General features: G+C 39.0%; 2 protein-coding genes across 2 annotated transcripts in view; one reads left to right on the forward strand and one right to left on the reverse strand.

The window, feature by feature from the left end:
• Positions 1-16530, forward strand: part of FGFR3 (fibroblast growth factor receptor 3) — a 366177-nt gene that overhangs the window by 304464 nt on the left and 45183 nt on the right. The window lies entirely within an intron of this gene.
• The window catches only part of POLN (DNA polymerase nu), a 151881-nt gene that overhangs the window by 57713 nt on the left and 77638 nt on the right, over positions 1-16530 (reverse strand). Inside the window, exons 12-14 of the mRNA XM_069496180.1 lie at positions 14160-14216; positions 13123-13176; positions 12387-12452 (exon numbers count right to left, since the gene is read on the reverse strand). Coding sequence (XP_069352281.1) covers positions 12387-12452; positions 13123-13176; positions 14160-14216 — 177 coding nt within the window. The remainder of the gene's footprint in view (positions 1-12386; positions 12453-13122; positions 13177-14159; positions 14217-16530) is intronic.

Raw genomic sequence — 16530 nt, forward strand, 5'->3', positions numbered from 1 at the left:
GCTTTGAGTCTTTGTACAATAATTAAGAGAAGCTTCTGAAATTCAAAAATTAACAAAATACTTGCTGATCTCTAGTACCTGACACTTTTCTTGTTTTTGCTGTGTTCTATCACAAGTTTTAGTTGAAAGCCAGAGCTGAGCACTGACTTCTTCATTCTCAGCTGTAGGTGCACTCCCTCTAAAGTAATAGAGGCCTCAGCCATCTCTAAATAGCAAGAGATGCTGGGCATGAAATACATTTTGGATGGTCTTTCAAAACTACACCTGTGCTATCAAATACTTTGTTCAATTATAGCTGCCGATAAGGAGACTTCAGCTTCCAGGAAGGTGGCATAAACACACTTTCCTTATTCCTCCCACCAGATACAACTAAAACCCTGGGCATTACATAGAAAGCAAATGTAAGAAGATTCTGAAAGGGGAGCTAATAAGGCAGACTGGCTAGGGACCACGAGACCCAAAGAATTACACAGAGGTGAGTTCCCAGGTTTCTTTTTGTCTAATATGTCACAAATTGGGTGCTGGAGAAGCCAGTAACCTGAAAATGCCAACAGACACTGATCAAAAACAGAAAATAAAAAAGCCTGCTCTCACTGGCCACAGGACCAGAGGAGGAACAGCCTAGCAAGACAGAAAACTTCGAGACAATGAGCACACTATTCCAGCCAAGCACCACAGAAAAACTGTGGTTGAGTTTAGCACATTTTGCAAGCAGTTTAGCAAGAATCCTCCCATTCTTGATACATTGCCAAGATCCTCTTAGCAATTTTCCATCCACTGACCCCCTCACCCTGCCTGTTGGCTGGATTTATCCCCAGCTGCCCTTGCAATATTTGGAGTTAAGTTCAATCTCTCTCCCCTATTGTAATAGTCTTTTTAAAAAATTTATTTAATTTTTTTAGAGATAGGGTCTTGCTCTGTCTCCCAGGCTGGAATGCAGTGGTGCTATCATAGCTCACTGTAACCTCCAACTCCTGGCCTCAAGTGATTCTCCTGCCTCAGCCTCCCAAACTGCTGGGATTACAGGCGTGAGCCACCACGCCCCACCCCCTATTGCAATAGGCTTAAATCATCTCTTTCTTGCATGTTTAAGTCTGGTATAATTTTTTGGACAAAATATAACATACCAAAATTTGTGGGATAAATTATCAGATAACGTTTGCTAAAAAAAAAACTAAAAGATGAAAAAAAAATTTATGGGATAAAGCTAGAACAGTGCTGAGAGGAAAATTTGTAGCACTAAAAATGCATACATGAGAAAAAAGTAAAAGCCTCAAAGAAATAATCTAAGCCCCCACCTTAAGAATGTAGGGGGAAAAAGGCAAAATAAACCCATATCGAGCAGAAGAAAGGAAATTATAAATAACAGAATTCAACGAATTAAAAACAGGAAAACAATAGAGAAAAATCAATGAAACAAATAGCTGGTTATTTTAAAAGATCAATAAAATTGACAAACTCTCACTAGATTGACAGAGAAAACAGAGAAAAGATACAAATTATCAATAGCAAGAATGAAATAGGGACTATCATTACAGACCCTACAGACATCAAAACGATAAAGTGGCTGGGCATGATAGCTCATGCCTGCAATCCTGGCACTTTGGGAGACTGAGGCAGGAGGATAACTTAAGGCTGGGAGTTCGAAACGAGCCTGGGAAATATAGTGAGACCTTATTTCTACAAAAAAATATTTAAAAAAATTAACCAGGGGTGGTGGTGTGCACCTGTAGTCCTAGCTACTCTGGAGGCTAAGGTGAGAGAATTGCTTGAGCCCAGGAGTTTGAGGTTGCAGTGAGCTATGATGATGCCGCTGTGCTCTAGCCTGGGTGACAGAGCAAGACTCTGTCTCAAAAAACAAAAGAAAAACCAAAAACCAAAAAATGGTAATGTTATAAATAACTATATGCACATAAATTTCACGACTTAGAAAATATGAGCAAATTCCTCAAAAACCACAAACTACCAAAATTCACCCAATATTAAACAGATAATATGAACTCTATAACTATTAAGGAAATTAAACTCATAATTTACAAACTCTACAAAGAGAAATCTCTAGGCCCAGATGATTTCATTAGAGGATTCTATCAAATATTTAAAGAAGAATTATTACCAATTCCAGATAATATCTTCTAGAAAATACAAAAGGAAGAAACACTTCCCAGTTTATTTTATGAAACTAGTATTACCCTGATACGAAAACCAGATAAGACAGATTAATATCTCTCATAAATATACAAACAAAAATACTTGAAAATATTAGCATATAGAATTTGGCAACATATTAAAAAATATAAGATCCAACAATTGCACTCATGGGCACTTATCCCAGAGAAATGAAGACTTAAGTTCACACGAAAACCTGTAACAGCTTTATTTGTAATAGTTAAAAACTGGAAACAATCCAGATGTTCTTCAAAACTGAATTGCCACTCAGACCTAAGAGCTTCAGGTGATGATAAACTGACTGTGGGGAACTTAATTTTTTTCATAATATCAGACATTATAAATATATTCTTTTGAAAAACTAATAATTTTTCTCAAAATTATAAAAACCATCTTCTATAAAACATATATTTACTGTTAAAAATATTCCTAAGAACACTCTTTTAACTAAAAGAATTCATTCACTGTATTTATCAAAATCTTACCAGGTGTCAGCTATTATGAAAAATGCTAGTTCTTAACATACACAACCTCTAAACAATTAATATTTAAATAATATACAAACTACTGGAGGAAATTCCTTTACCTAATAAATACAAGTTGTAAGAGCTAATGCTATATATTTTTCCCTAAAAATGTTTTTCCTCAATATACATTAGCTATATTTAGCATTTGATATCTAAGATTTAAATTCCTGATTTTACTCTTTCCTTCAATAATATTTAGTAACTACCTTTCAAATGGTAGACATTGTGCTCATTTATTGGGACAAAATGTTGAAAACTTTAGGAGCCTATGGTAGAGTGAAGGCAGTCACTAGCAAGGTAATAGTGACAGGACAGGGTCAAGGAAAGACTGCTCTGGGAATACAATGAAACTGTAGTAAGTTAAGAATAGGGAAACGGACCAAGAGCACAGGACTCAGAGCCTAGAAACAGATCCATGCATTTATCAAAATTCAAAAGCGACAGGCATTAAAAATTATTGTAACTTCTTACAATAACAATAGTTATAATCAGATCTCTATCTCACACTTACATAAAAACAAATTCTATGGGAATTAAAGACCCAATGTAAAAAACAAAACTTTAAAACTATTAAAAGAGAATTTAAGTATCTTTATAATCCCCAAATAAGAAAGAGTTCCTTAAATAAGACACAAAAAAAGGGCTAGGCACAGTGGTTCATGCCTGTATCCTAGCACTTTGGGAGGTTAAGGTGGGAGGATCACTTGAGCTCCGTAGTTCGAGACCAGCCTGGGCAAGAGTGAGACTCGGTCTCTACAAAAAATAGAAAAATTGGTGGGGCACGGTGACATGAGCCTGTAGTCTCAGCTACTCACGAGGCTGAGGCAGGAGGATTGCTTGAGCCCAAGAGTTGGAGGTTGCAGTGAGCTATGATGACACCACTGCACTCTAGCCAGGGAGACAGAGTGAGACTCTGTCTCAAAAAAAAAAAAAAAAAAAAAAAGCTCAAACCACAAAGAAAAAAATATAAATTTGATGATATTAAAATGAAAAAATATGGAAATCAAAGACATAGCATATAAGAGAAAACTAAACAAATAGATTGGAGAAGATATTTATATAATTGAACAAAAGACTAGAATCCATAACATACAAAGAACTTTCACAAATTAACAAGAAAAAGACAAACTATTAAATTGAAAATAGGCAAAGGAGATAAACAGGTAAGTCACCGAAAAACTGGAATGACCAATAAACATGAAAATAAACTTGCCCTCATTAGTAATTAAAGGAATGCAAATTTAACCACAATACAAAACTAATGCATGCTCATCAGACTGGTAAAAATTTTAAAGTCTGTAAATACCAAGTGCAGTGGTCTGTAGGGCAGTGAGATGTCTCCCACCCTGCAAGTGGGAGTGTGAATTGGTCCACCATCTGGAGGGTGTTTGGTATATCAGGAGAGGTGAACATCAGCATGCCCTAGGGTCAGGCAATGCTGGTGACATGCTAGGAAAACCCTAGCATGTGTCCAGGAATATTCACCACAGCAGCATTTTTTTTCTCGCAGCATTGTTTTTAATAGTGAAAAAGTAGAAATAATCTAGTATATTTATATAATGACATACTATATAGCAGTTGAGAGCCAACATAGATGAATCTCAAAACATAGTGTTGAAGAAAAACAGCAAACTATATAAGGATAAGTACAACATGCTATCATTTATATAAAGTTTAAAACAGCAAAAAAATACCAACTATTAAGGAAGTATTATATATATTTAAGGGATTTTAAATATACATATGTATATGCAAGCATTAAAATGGTATGATAAACACTAAGTTTGGGATAGAAAAGGGAACCGAATTGGGAAGAACAGACTTGGGAAAGGATAAACAGGGGCTTTAAATGTACCCAAGTAACTTTAAGCTTTTAAACTGGATGATGGATACACAGATATTCATTATATTAGGTTCCACACCTTTTTTTTTTTTTTTTTTTTTTTTTTTTGAGACAGAGTCTCACTCTGTTGCCCGGGCTAGAGTGAGTGCCGTGGCGTCAGTCTAGCTCACAGCAACCTCAAACTCCTGGGCTTAAGTGATCCTACTGCCTCAGCCTCCCGAGTAGCTGGGACTACAGACATGCGCCACCATGCCCGGCTAATTTTTTGTATATATATATTTTAGTTGTCCATATAATTTCTTTCTATTTTTAGTAGAGACGGAGTCTCACTCTTGCTCAGGCTGGTCTCGAACTCCTGACCTCGAGCGATCCACCCGCCTCGGCCTCCCAGAGTGCTAGGATTACAGGCGTGAGCCACTGCGCCCGGCCAGGTTCCACACCTTTTTAATAGGAAAAGGGGCATCTCACTGAACTTTGGGGGGGGGGGCGGCGCAGGAGGATGGGGTAAACAAGGCTCTCTGAGGACATGTCCCCTGAGTGGAAACCAGAGGAACTTACAGGCAGTCAGCAGGAAAATAAGGCTGGACTGGAAGAAGAGTACTCAGGGATCTAGGGGCAGAAAAAGTAACTAAACACAGGTAACAAGAGCAATGGCTTCAAGGCAAGGGAAGGCATGAGGGACCAAGGAATCATAAATGATATCAAAATGTTAATTTGGCTCCAACCCAGCTAGATACTAAAAAGCTAGTACAAACATGCTAATGAAACATTGAACATATAGTTAGAAAAACAAAGAAAACTAAGGTGAAACAGACTTACTAACAAAGGAATCAAAAGCAAACATCCAACTAAATAATACCTAGATTTTAATACAGCTATAACATTTTTTAAAAAAAAGTAAATACTAAGCTAGAAGAAAAATCAGAACTTGAGATACTAAAGAATTTGTAAAAATACAATGTGAAAGGTCAGATATTTTGAATTACATAATGTTGATAAATTCTGAGCCAGTATCACAAGTGGCATTGAGTGAAATGAGGACACTGACAAAACTGGCCCTGCTGATGTAGAAACTTTAGAAGGGACATCAAAGCCATGCATGATAAGGAGGTATTGGATGGTAAGAATGTGGCTCCTGGCAAGTGCAATGAGAACAAAAGTCCTCAACACCTTCCCATGAGAAGGCTTTTGTAAAAAAAAATATGATAGTTCTAGGAGGGACATACAAAACAAGGATTGACAGGCATGAACCCTAAAATATCTGAGTTGGGGAAAGAAGAGAATTTAGAAAAACAAAAGACCTCACGATGGACTCATGCCTACAGGGAAGAGCATGATAGTCCTGCATGGGGAGGAGACTTGGCCCATATTGTCAACATGGTAATCCTGATGATGGCCCCAAACCTGATGACTTTGAGACACTGAAAGACAATTCAAGAGTAGATCACACATCCAGTTTTACATTCAATAAACACTTAGTGCCTACTGCCTTCAAGGTACAGAGACAGGCTTGGGGATACGTCAGTGAAGCATGCAAAAAAGGTTCTTATTCTCATGGAATTTACAATCCAGTGAGGTGAACAGAAGCACAGTCTGTTACAATACAGTCTAATAAACACCATGATCTGGAAAACACAGGAAGTATCTAGGAGGGACCCCAGACTGAGGTTCTGATAAGGCAAATATTGATTAATGAACTATTCCTATGCTAGAAGAACATAAAGAATGCAGAGTTTTAGATGGATTAAAAATTATTAGGTTGGAGTTTCTACTTCTGCTAGGGATGTATACAATTGAAAAGAAAGTAGTTCCCACCCTAACAGTGAGAAAAGGCCAGATGATCTATAAAATAATCACTTTTCTTGAGCCCATCACACAGCGAAGTGTTTAGCAGAGAACTGATCAATGCATGCATATGATAAAACTACCAAAGGCTGGAAAATACCCAAAAATATTACAGAATTATGCCCAATACTCATATAGGGCCAGGAATAGGGCCTGCTGCCACTAGCCATTCTTGATAAGCTCCTAATCATTGGGATATTAGCTAAAATACTCAGAAGGTCTTTCTTCAGGAGTGAAGAATAATTAGCCTTAGATGAAGCACTTCTTTTGACCTGCCTAACAAATCACAAAAGCAAGACCAGAAAGGAACAAAACTGTTTCCAAGTAACTTAACTCATCTCAGAACAAAGCTCAGAAATACTTATGCGAGTGCAAAAAGATCCATCACCCAACAATGTAAAATCCACAATGTCTGGAATCCAAACAAAGATTACCAGGCATACCAAGAAGCAGGAAAATGGACTCATAATGAAAATAATCATCTATTGAAACTAATCCATAATGAACACAGATGTTGAAATTAGCAGACATAATTACTATAATTGCTATAATTGCATTCAATAAATTGAAAAAATTAGATATGTAAAAAGTATATGTCCATATAAGGACTGTACATAAATATGTATAGTAATACCCCAAAGTGAATGATGCCCCCAACTGGAAACAACCTAAATGCTGACCAATAGATGAATTTATAAACAAATTGGGGTACATAGATTCAATGGAATACCACTGAGCAATCAAAATAAATGAACTGGCCGGGCGCGGTGGCTCACGCCTGTAATCCTAGCACTCTGGGAGGCCGAGGCGGGTGGATCGCTCAAGGTCAGGAGTTCGAGACCAGCCTGAGCAAGAGCGAGACCCCGTCTCTACTAAAAATAGAAAGAAATTATATGGACAACTAAAATATATATAGAAAAAATTAGCCGGGCATGGTGGCGCGTGCCTGTAGTCCCAGCTACTCGGGAGGCTGAGGCAGTAGGATCGCTTGAGCCCAGGAGTTTGAGGTTGCTGTGAGCTAGGCTGACGCCATGGCACTCACTCTAGCCCGGGCAACAAAGTGAGACTCTGTCTCAAAAAAAAAAAAAATAAAAAATAAATGAACTATTGAAACATAGACCAACATGGCTAAATCTCAAAATAATATTGCTATTAAAGAAGCCAGACAAAAAGGAGTACATACTGTGTGATTTCATTTATATAATTTTTTAAAAAATGCAAACTAATCTATAGTGACAAAAAGCAAGTCAGTTCTTGCCTAGGGACATGGGTAAATGTTGGGGGGTGGGAGAGAGAGAGTATAAAGGGACACAGGATACTTTTAGGGATAATGCACAAAAGGTAGCAATACCTTTCTCTTGGGAGCATGTGAGTGTGAGAAAACTAGCTTTTTGAAAATATTGAAAAACAGTTATAACCTGATTTTTAAAAATATTATTCCATGTATTTTGTGCACTCTAAGCAAAAAAAAATATAATTCAAACTCTCTAGCCATTTTATGGTATTATATTATGCAGGTATGCATGTAACCTGCATAGTATCTGGTTAAATAATGTCCAGCTGGATTCAAGTTTTATGTATAAAAAAAATGAAAGCACAAAATTTCTATGAGAAAACAGAAGTGAATATTTAAATAATCTTGGAGCTGAGGAAAGCCTTTATGACATGAAGGCAGAAACAATAAGGGACTTCAGTACAGGGAAAAGTCACCACAGATAGTGGGGAAAGTACTGCCACACATTGCTTATGGCAAAGCCAAGGGCTGAAAGCATTTTGGAAGCCAATCTATTATAATAAAAACTATTGAAAGTAAAAATGTAACATCCTTTGACCCATTAATTCTATACCTGTAAATCTGTCCCACTAAAATATAAGTACCAGTATAACAGGACATACATATATGGTGCTTATTATAGCTTTATTCTTAGGGGGTAACTGCACAGTAATTGGTAGAACATACATTAACAAGAATGAAGGCTGGGTGAGGTGGCTCACGCCTGTGATCCTAGCACTTGGGGAGGTCAAGGAGGGAGGACTGCTTGAGGCCAGGAGTTCAAGATCAGCCTGGGCAACATAGCGGCAGCCTGTCTTTACAAAACAAACAAACAAACAAATTGCCAGGCATGGTCGTGCACGGCTGTAGTCCCTAGTTGAGGGAGGCTGAGCCAGGAGGATCGCTTGAGCCCAGGAGTTTGAGGTTGCAGTGAGCTATGATCATGCCATTGCACTCTAGCCCAGATGATAGAGTGAGATTCTGTCAAAACAAAACAAAACAAATACAAAAAAAAAATAAGAATGAAATGGGACTCTGTCAGATGACATATGGGGACTTCCGCAAGCTATTGCTCAAAGAGAAAAGCAAGAGGCAGAAAAAGAAAATTCTAATTCTGTAAAATAAATAACGACAAAGTCATTACACGTCTCCGTGTATATATGTATGCATACATATGGGTGGATTTGTATAAGATTTTATCATAGCTCTGGAGGAAAACATGGATATGCACACTCTAGTTTGCTGTCATGGCCTACCATGAGCATTGGGCAGGGGTGAGATATGTGGGTGAGGGGAGGGAGTGTTTACAATAAAAACAACATATATAACGTGATCCCATTTATGTAAATATGTGCGTGTGTGTGTGTGTGTGTATGTGTGCACACAGAGATAAAGATGGTCACCAAAATGTTAATGATGGTTATTGCATGGTTATGGAGTTTTGTGTAGCATTTACTTTGTTATTTATATTTTTATCTATTTTTTGAATTCTTTAGAATTATCATACATTATTTGTATAATAAAAAAGCCACTTTAAGTATGGCAAACAAGAATATATAGTTTAAAAATTAAAGGGCACTGAGCTGGGCACAGTGGCTCACATCTGTAATCCCACCTACTTGGGAGGCTGAGGCAGGAGGATCGCTTCAGGCCAGGAGTTCTAGACCAGCCTAGGCAACATAGTGAGATCCCCTTCTCTAAAAAAAAGTTTTAATAAATTAGCCAGAGGTGGTGGTATGTGTCTTAGTCACAGCTATTTGGGAGGCTGAGGCAGAAGGATCACCTGAGCCCAGGAGCTCGAGGCTGCAGTTAGATGGGATGATGCCACTGCACTTCAGCCTGGGTGATTAACGGGCAAAGGAAAACTGGAGAAAAATAATTCAACATTTTATAAAAGATTAATCTTTATTATATAAAGAGCTTTTCCATACCAATCAGAAAAAATAAATATCCTCCAGAGAAATGGGCAAATATCATAAACAGGCAATTCACAGAAGAAGAACTGTTTTATGTAGTCAACCTCACCAAATTTTTAAAGGAATGGAAATCTAAAAAATCAGTAAGTAACCAAAATGAAAATTTCTTGTGTTGGCAAGGATGAGGAGACCAAGCATTTCACATATTGTGTGATGGGAATATAATTTTTTAGGAAGGATAATTTGGCATTGTAATTGAAAGCCTTAAAATGTATATATACTTTGACTCAGAAATTCCATCAAAAAATATACCAAAGTATACATACAAGTATGTTTATAGCATCTCTGTATAAAATAATTAAAACTGGACTGGGCGTGGTGGCTCATGCCTATTATCCCAGCACTTTGGGAGTCCGAGGTGGGAGGATCACTTGAGGCCAGCAGTTCAAGATCAGCCTGGGAAACATAACGAGACTTTGTATCTATAAAAAATCATTAATAAAACAAAATTTGCCAGACGTGGTGGTGAGTGCCTATTAGTCTCAGCTACTTGGGAGGCTGTGGTAGGCAGGAGGATCACTTGAGCACAGGAGTTTGAGGCTGCAGTGAGCTATGATGACACCACTCTATCCTGGGCAACAGAGTGGGACCCTGTCTTTAAACAAACAAACAAACAAACAAACAAATAAAATATTAAAAGTGAAAACAATATAAATGACCATCAACAGGAAAAGCCATTAAGTGGAGCACAATGCAGCTGTTAAAATGATGTAGACTTCCAGTTAAAGGTGGTGGCTGAACGCACACATTATGTTACATCTACTCTTTCCAAAAATTTGATCAAAACAACAGAAAAATAAGTAAAACTAGAGCACCACTAAAAACCTGGGAGGAGTGCTGATTGCATACCAGGGCCATTAGAATTTCTGAAAGAGGATAAAGCACAACAAGTGATTACGTGAGAAGATAACGGAAAGCAGGAATTTACAAGCCCATTTAGGCAAAAGCAAGGACCTCCATAAAATGTGAGTGTTCCCAGCAGAATTCCTAAATAACCTAGATAAGAAGCAGCATGAACTACTAAGAGAAAGCCTACAGCAGATGTGGTTGGTTAAGAAATTAACCCAAGGGCAGTGTGAGGGCAGCACCTGCTTTCAGACATCGGGTTAGTATTGGTATTGGTATTAGCATTAGTATTAGCCAGATAACCCCCGAAGAGCTCTCTAGAGTGGGTGCAAGGCCCAAGAGACGATGGTGACCCAGAGCTGCCCAAATGCACCCATGAGGCCACACTCCTGTACAAACCCACACAGTCCCAACCCAGTTCCCCTCCCAATGGTCACCCGAGGCAGGCCCAGTAAGTGCCCCTTCTGCCTGTGTGCACTAGATGCACCATATATGCAAATGCCCAGATGAAGGCCTGACCATCCACGGAGGGAACTCATGGGACAGACAGAAATGTTACCAAGGGGAGGGAAAGACTCACCTTTCCTTATTCCATAAACTCCCACATACTCGTATTTCTTTACCAGGAACATATATTCTTATTTATGCACATAATATAATGTATATTTAAACAACTCACATATTTAATTCCTATATTTAAATATAGATTCAGATCAATATTTATTGATGTATAATTATAACCAGAGATGTTAAAATAAAAAAGCATAATATAAAACAACATGGCTTTATTTTTGTAGAAAAAAATGTATTTTATGAATATATACTTAGCAAAAAGTATAGAAAGATAAAGACCAAGAGGTTAACCACAGTGGAATAACAGATGACTTTTAGCCTAGCTCACACCAACCTCAAACTCCTGGGCTCAAGCGATCCTCCTGCCTCAGCCTCCCGAGTAGTTGGGACTACAGGCATGAGCCACCATGCCTGGCTAATTTTTTGTTTCTATTTTTAGTAGAGATGGGGGTCTCACTCTTGCTCAGGCTAGTCTCGAACTCCTGACCTCAAGCGATCCTCCTGCCTCAGCTACCCAGAGTGCTAGGTTTACAGGCATGAGCCACCGCACCCAGCACAAATAGTCTTCAACAACAACCAAAAAATGGAGTTGGTCATCACAGCATCAGATATTTCAACATATTTCTGGAAATCAGAAGCCAGCTGTCTAGTACAAATATGAAAAGGAATACAGGGGGGCAGTTGTGGGTCCCTTCTGCTCTCAGCACCAGAGTATGTAGGTTTCAGGGTGTGAAGAATCCTATCTCACTAACTCAGCACTTCATGAGGGGGGGAACCTGTCTTGTTCCCCTGTTGTGTTCCCAGAACAAGAGGTGATAAATAAAAGTTCGTGAAATAAATAAGCAGAATAAAACACACTTTATCAGTATGAGGTCTGCTCTTGGAAACAGCGCACAAATACACGTTGAGGCAAAACTTCAATAGTGAGGCATGGAAATTGGTGTTTAACAAAGACAATTGTTTTTTTTGTTTTTTTTTTTTTTTTTTGAGACAGAGTCTCACTCTGTTGCCCAGGCTAGAGTGAGTGCCGTGGCGTCAGCCTAGCTCACAGCAACCTCAAACTCGTGGGCTCAAGCGATCCTCCTGTCTCAGCCTCCCGAGTAGCTGGGACTACAGGCATGCACCACCATGCCCGGCTAATTTTTTCTATATATATTTTAGCTGTCCATATAATTTCTTTCTATTTTTAGTAGAGATGGGGTCTCGCTCTTGCTCAGGCTGGTCTCGAACTCCTGAGCTCAAACGATCCGCCCACCTCGGCCTCCCAGAGTGCTAGGATTACAGGCGTGAGCCACCGCGCCCGGCCAACAAAGACAATTGTTTAAACAACTTACAGGATGCTTGGCTGAAAGTCTTCCAGTGACAGTTCCAGTTTGATTCCATGTAGAGGAGATGGAGCCCTTTATCAGTTAAGAAGAATCAGGTTAGACTCAAGCAATGCCGTGTGAAGTCAAGAACATGGGAGACCCTTCGCCTACAACATAGAACACTCACTGGCCCTAAACTCCCAATCCTGAAATGTCCTTGGGGCCACAAAATTCCTGATATGTGATCAGGGATGTGCAAAGAAGGAAGCTTCCCTCTAACACACGTAAGAGCTGCACTAGGACACGTAGGTCTTCATGTCACTCAGAAGTCCTGTGCATAGGGAGAGGACGGCCAATGTGCTATGGGGGACTTGGCATGGACTCAAGGTGGGGCTGTATGTCACAGACAGGTTCTGTCATGCGCTGTGTGGCCTCAAACAAGTCACAGAACCTCTCTGGCTTTAGTCTCCTCATGTATGAACTAAAACAGTAACATCTACCTCAAATTATTCCAGAAAAGAGATGCAATAATAGATGTGAAAATAGGAGTTCAGCTATAGAGCTTCCACGTAAATAGAAGATTTTAAAGTATAAAGCCAACCTATGCTGTAAGAAGACCTGAATAATAACAAAATCATGGTTTATAGTTTTAAGAATATTAGATTATTTCATCATTTACTAAAATTATACAAGTTCTATATATACCTGAACTTATGCATAAACCACATTCCTAATCACAATATCTTTTTTAAACTTCAGTTACCTTTTTCATGCAAGCCAGTAATCCATCTACATAGGTTGACTTGATCTTGTGGACCTAAGTTACAGACACAAGAACAATCATTTTCTTTGTTGAAGTGTTTAAATACGAACAAACGTCAGAGCAATATTTCACAGAGTGCTGGGCATGTGCTGCTGGTGCCACCTCAGATGACTCTGGAGGCCCCAAAATGACCTTAGGTGGTGTCAGGATTACGTAACACTGACCCACAGAGAAAGATTTTGCCCTACCCTTTAAAAATAAACCTATTATTCTGGAACAATTCTAGATTAACAGAAAAGTTGCAAAGATACATAGATAAGTGGATGCCCTGACCCCTGTGCCCTGTGGTGGCCCTGTTTTAGTTCTCCCGCAATCCTTACATTGTTTCTGGGAGAAAGGGCTGGTTTGGTGCCCGTACATCCCCTCACCACTGCCAGGCCCTCACAAAGACAGCAGGCCACAGGCAGTAAATAACAGTACCCATAGTACGGGTGGTGGCAAAGTTATGAACATGGTTCACAAACAACAGAGAACTTCTGAAGTACATGGCAGGTGTACAAACAGAGAAAAGGTGAGTAGCTTGAAGAGGAATGGGGGAAAATCATCAAATCCATGGTAAATGTTAATGCAAGATGACAAAACATTGCTGCGGAACAATCTCGCCAGGCCTAGAAGCCAGAGGAAGGAGGGTGGCTTTTGTGGGGGGCTTCTAAACACCGAACTGATGGATAGCTCATTCACACTGAAGTCATACAATAACACTGGACATTTCCATCCAAATTTTCATTAATCTTCTTCTATTTATGACTACTTGGATTCAGAATGCTGAGCGGGGCTGATTGCAGACTTGAGTAAAATCATATCAAGGAGCAAGTAAGCAGTGCTCACACAAGTTCAACCTGACAAACTATATCCCCTTGACAAACTATACCCCCCTGAGAACACTGCTAGGGAGACTTCAGCCCTTATGGATTTCTGTTAAGGGAGCCATGTGCTTCCCTTCATCACCAGCTAACTTACCAAAAAAATTAACTTACCCGCCTGTATTCCAAAATTATCTTGGGTAATGGATGAAGGTCTTGCAAAGCGTTTAACTAAAAAATGAAAATATCACCAATGTAATTCCTTTATTTTATTTTAACATTTTAAACACTTATTTTCAGCTGGAGAAAACCCTAGTAATAAATTGTCTAATTGAGCTATTTTCCAAAACAAAGATTTATAATAAACTCAGTTTATCATGTGTTTTAATCTAATCCCTTACAAAAATCATTCTGTTGTCCATATGGGAGCTAAAAGCACTTTACACAAACTTGGAAATAAAATCCCCCTGAGATTTAAATTAGTGAAATCTAAATCCAGGCTATGTAAAATGCCACATAAGGGAGTAAGCTACGAAGATGCCTACAAACATGTAACTCAATAGTTTAGGAACACACACATCTGAAACACAGTTACCTGGGCATAATCTCAGAGAGGTATGAAGTTTTGTGGGTTTTTTTTTTTTTTTTTTTTTAGAGACAGGATCTTGCTCTGTTGCCCAGGCTGAAGTACAGTGGCATGATCATAGCTCACTTCAGCCTTGAACTCCTGGGCTCAAGTGATCCTCCCACCTCAGTCTCCCAAGTATTAACAGCTGGGACTACAGGCACACGCCACCACGTGTGGCTAATTTTTAAAAATATTTTTTTTGGCCGGGCGCGGTGGCTCACGCCTGTAATCCTAGCACTCTGGGAGGCCGAGGTGGGCGGATCGTCTGAGCTCAGGAGTTCGAGACCAGCCTGAGCAAGAGCGAGACCCCATCTCTACTAAAAATAGAAAGAAATTATATGGACAGCTAAAAATATATATAGAAAAAATTAGCCGGGCATGGTGGCGCATGCCTGTAGTCCCAGCTACTCGGGAGGCTGAGACAGGAGGATCGCTTGAGCTCAGGAGTTTGAGGTTGCTGTGAGCTAGGCTGACGCCACGGCACTCACTCTAGCCTGGGCAACACAGTGAGACTCTGTCTCAAAAAAAAAAAAAAAATATTTTTTTTGTAGAGACAGGCTCTTGCTATGTTGTCCAGGCTGGTCTCTAACTCCTGGACTCACGGGATCCTGCCTCAGCCTCCCAAAGTGCATGAGCCACTGTGCCTGGTCATGAGTTTTTAAATTAACTTTAAAAATCAAAACACAACATACATACAGGAAAGTGCAAGATGATAAGAACACAGTTTGTTGAATTACAACAAACTGAACACACTTGTGTAACTGCCACCCATATCAAGAAATGGAACACTGTAGTTTGCCCAGTAGGAGACTGCTCCTTCCCCAGAGCCAACTACCACTCTGACCTCTACCACCACAGGCTACTTTTTCCTGCTTTTGGACTTCATATCAATGGAATAGGACAGGTATTTTGGTACGGCTTCTTTTGTTAAATATCATGGTTTTAAGGTCCATCTATGTTGTGTAAAGCAGTATTGCATTTATTTGTACTGCTGTATAATATTCAACTGTATGAATGTGGAACAATTATTTACCCATTCCACCCTTGATGGATACCTGGCTTTTCTTCCACTTTGAGGCTACTATGAATAATGCTGCTATGAACATTCTGGTACATAGTTGTAGTTAACATATGTCCAGAGTTCTGCTGAATATATACATGAAGAGGCGTGAAATTGCTGGGTCAATTTTAGCAGAGATACTGCCAGTTCTTCAAAGTAAACATACCTGTTTATACCCCCATCAGCAAAGTATGACAGTTCTAGTTGATCCAAATCTTTGTCATGTTATCATTGGTCTTAATTTTAGCTATTCTGATAAAAGAGAAGTGATATCTCACTGGAGCTTTAATTTGTATTTCCCCAATGACTAACAAAGCTGGACACTATCCATATTTATTTACTATTGTATATGTTCTTAAACTCTGTTCATGTCTTTTGCTTATTTGAAAAATTGGTTTGTATGTCTTTTTCTTCTTGATGTAGTAATTTGTTATTCTGGACAGGGTTTTCTTGGTCAGTTATATTTACTGGAAATATCTTCTCCCCTTCTGTGGCTTGCTTTTTCTCTTGTTTAGTGGTGTCTTTTCATAGAGAGTCTTAATTTTACTGTTGTCCAATTTATCAATCTTTTCTCTTATGGTTGATGCATTTTGTCTCCTGTTTATGAATGTTTACCTACCTCAAGGTCTTGAGGATATTCTCTTATGGTAACTTCTCCAGTCTTTACTGTTTTGTTTTTATATTTACATGTATAATTCACTTGGGTTTACACTGTGTACAGTGTGAAAAGGGGGTCAAGCCACACTGGCCTGGTATTACTTAGGTAACAGTCTTCTTCAGTACTTCACAGCGCTGCCCTGTCAGAAACCATGGGTTTCTCATGTACTTATGGAGGTCTCTTTGTGGATTTTCTATCT

Source organism: Eulemur rufifrons, chromosome 20, assembly GCF_041146395.1.
Source record: "Eulemur rufifrons isolate Redbay chromosome 20, OSU_ERuf_1, whole genome shotgun sequence".
Taxonomy (NCBI): Eukaryota; Metazoa; Chordata; class Mammalia; order Primates; family Lemuridae; genus Eulemur; species Eulemur rufifrons.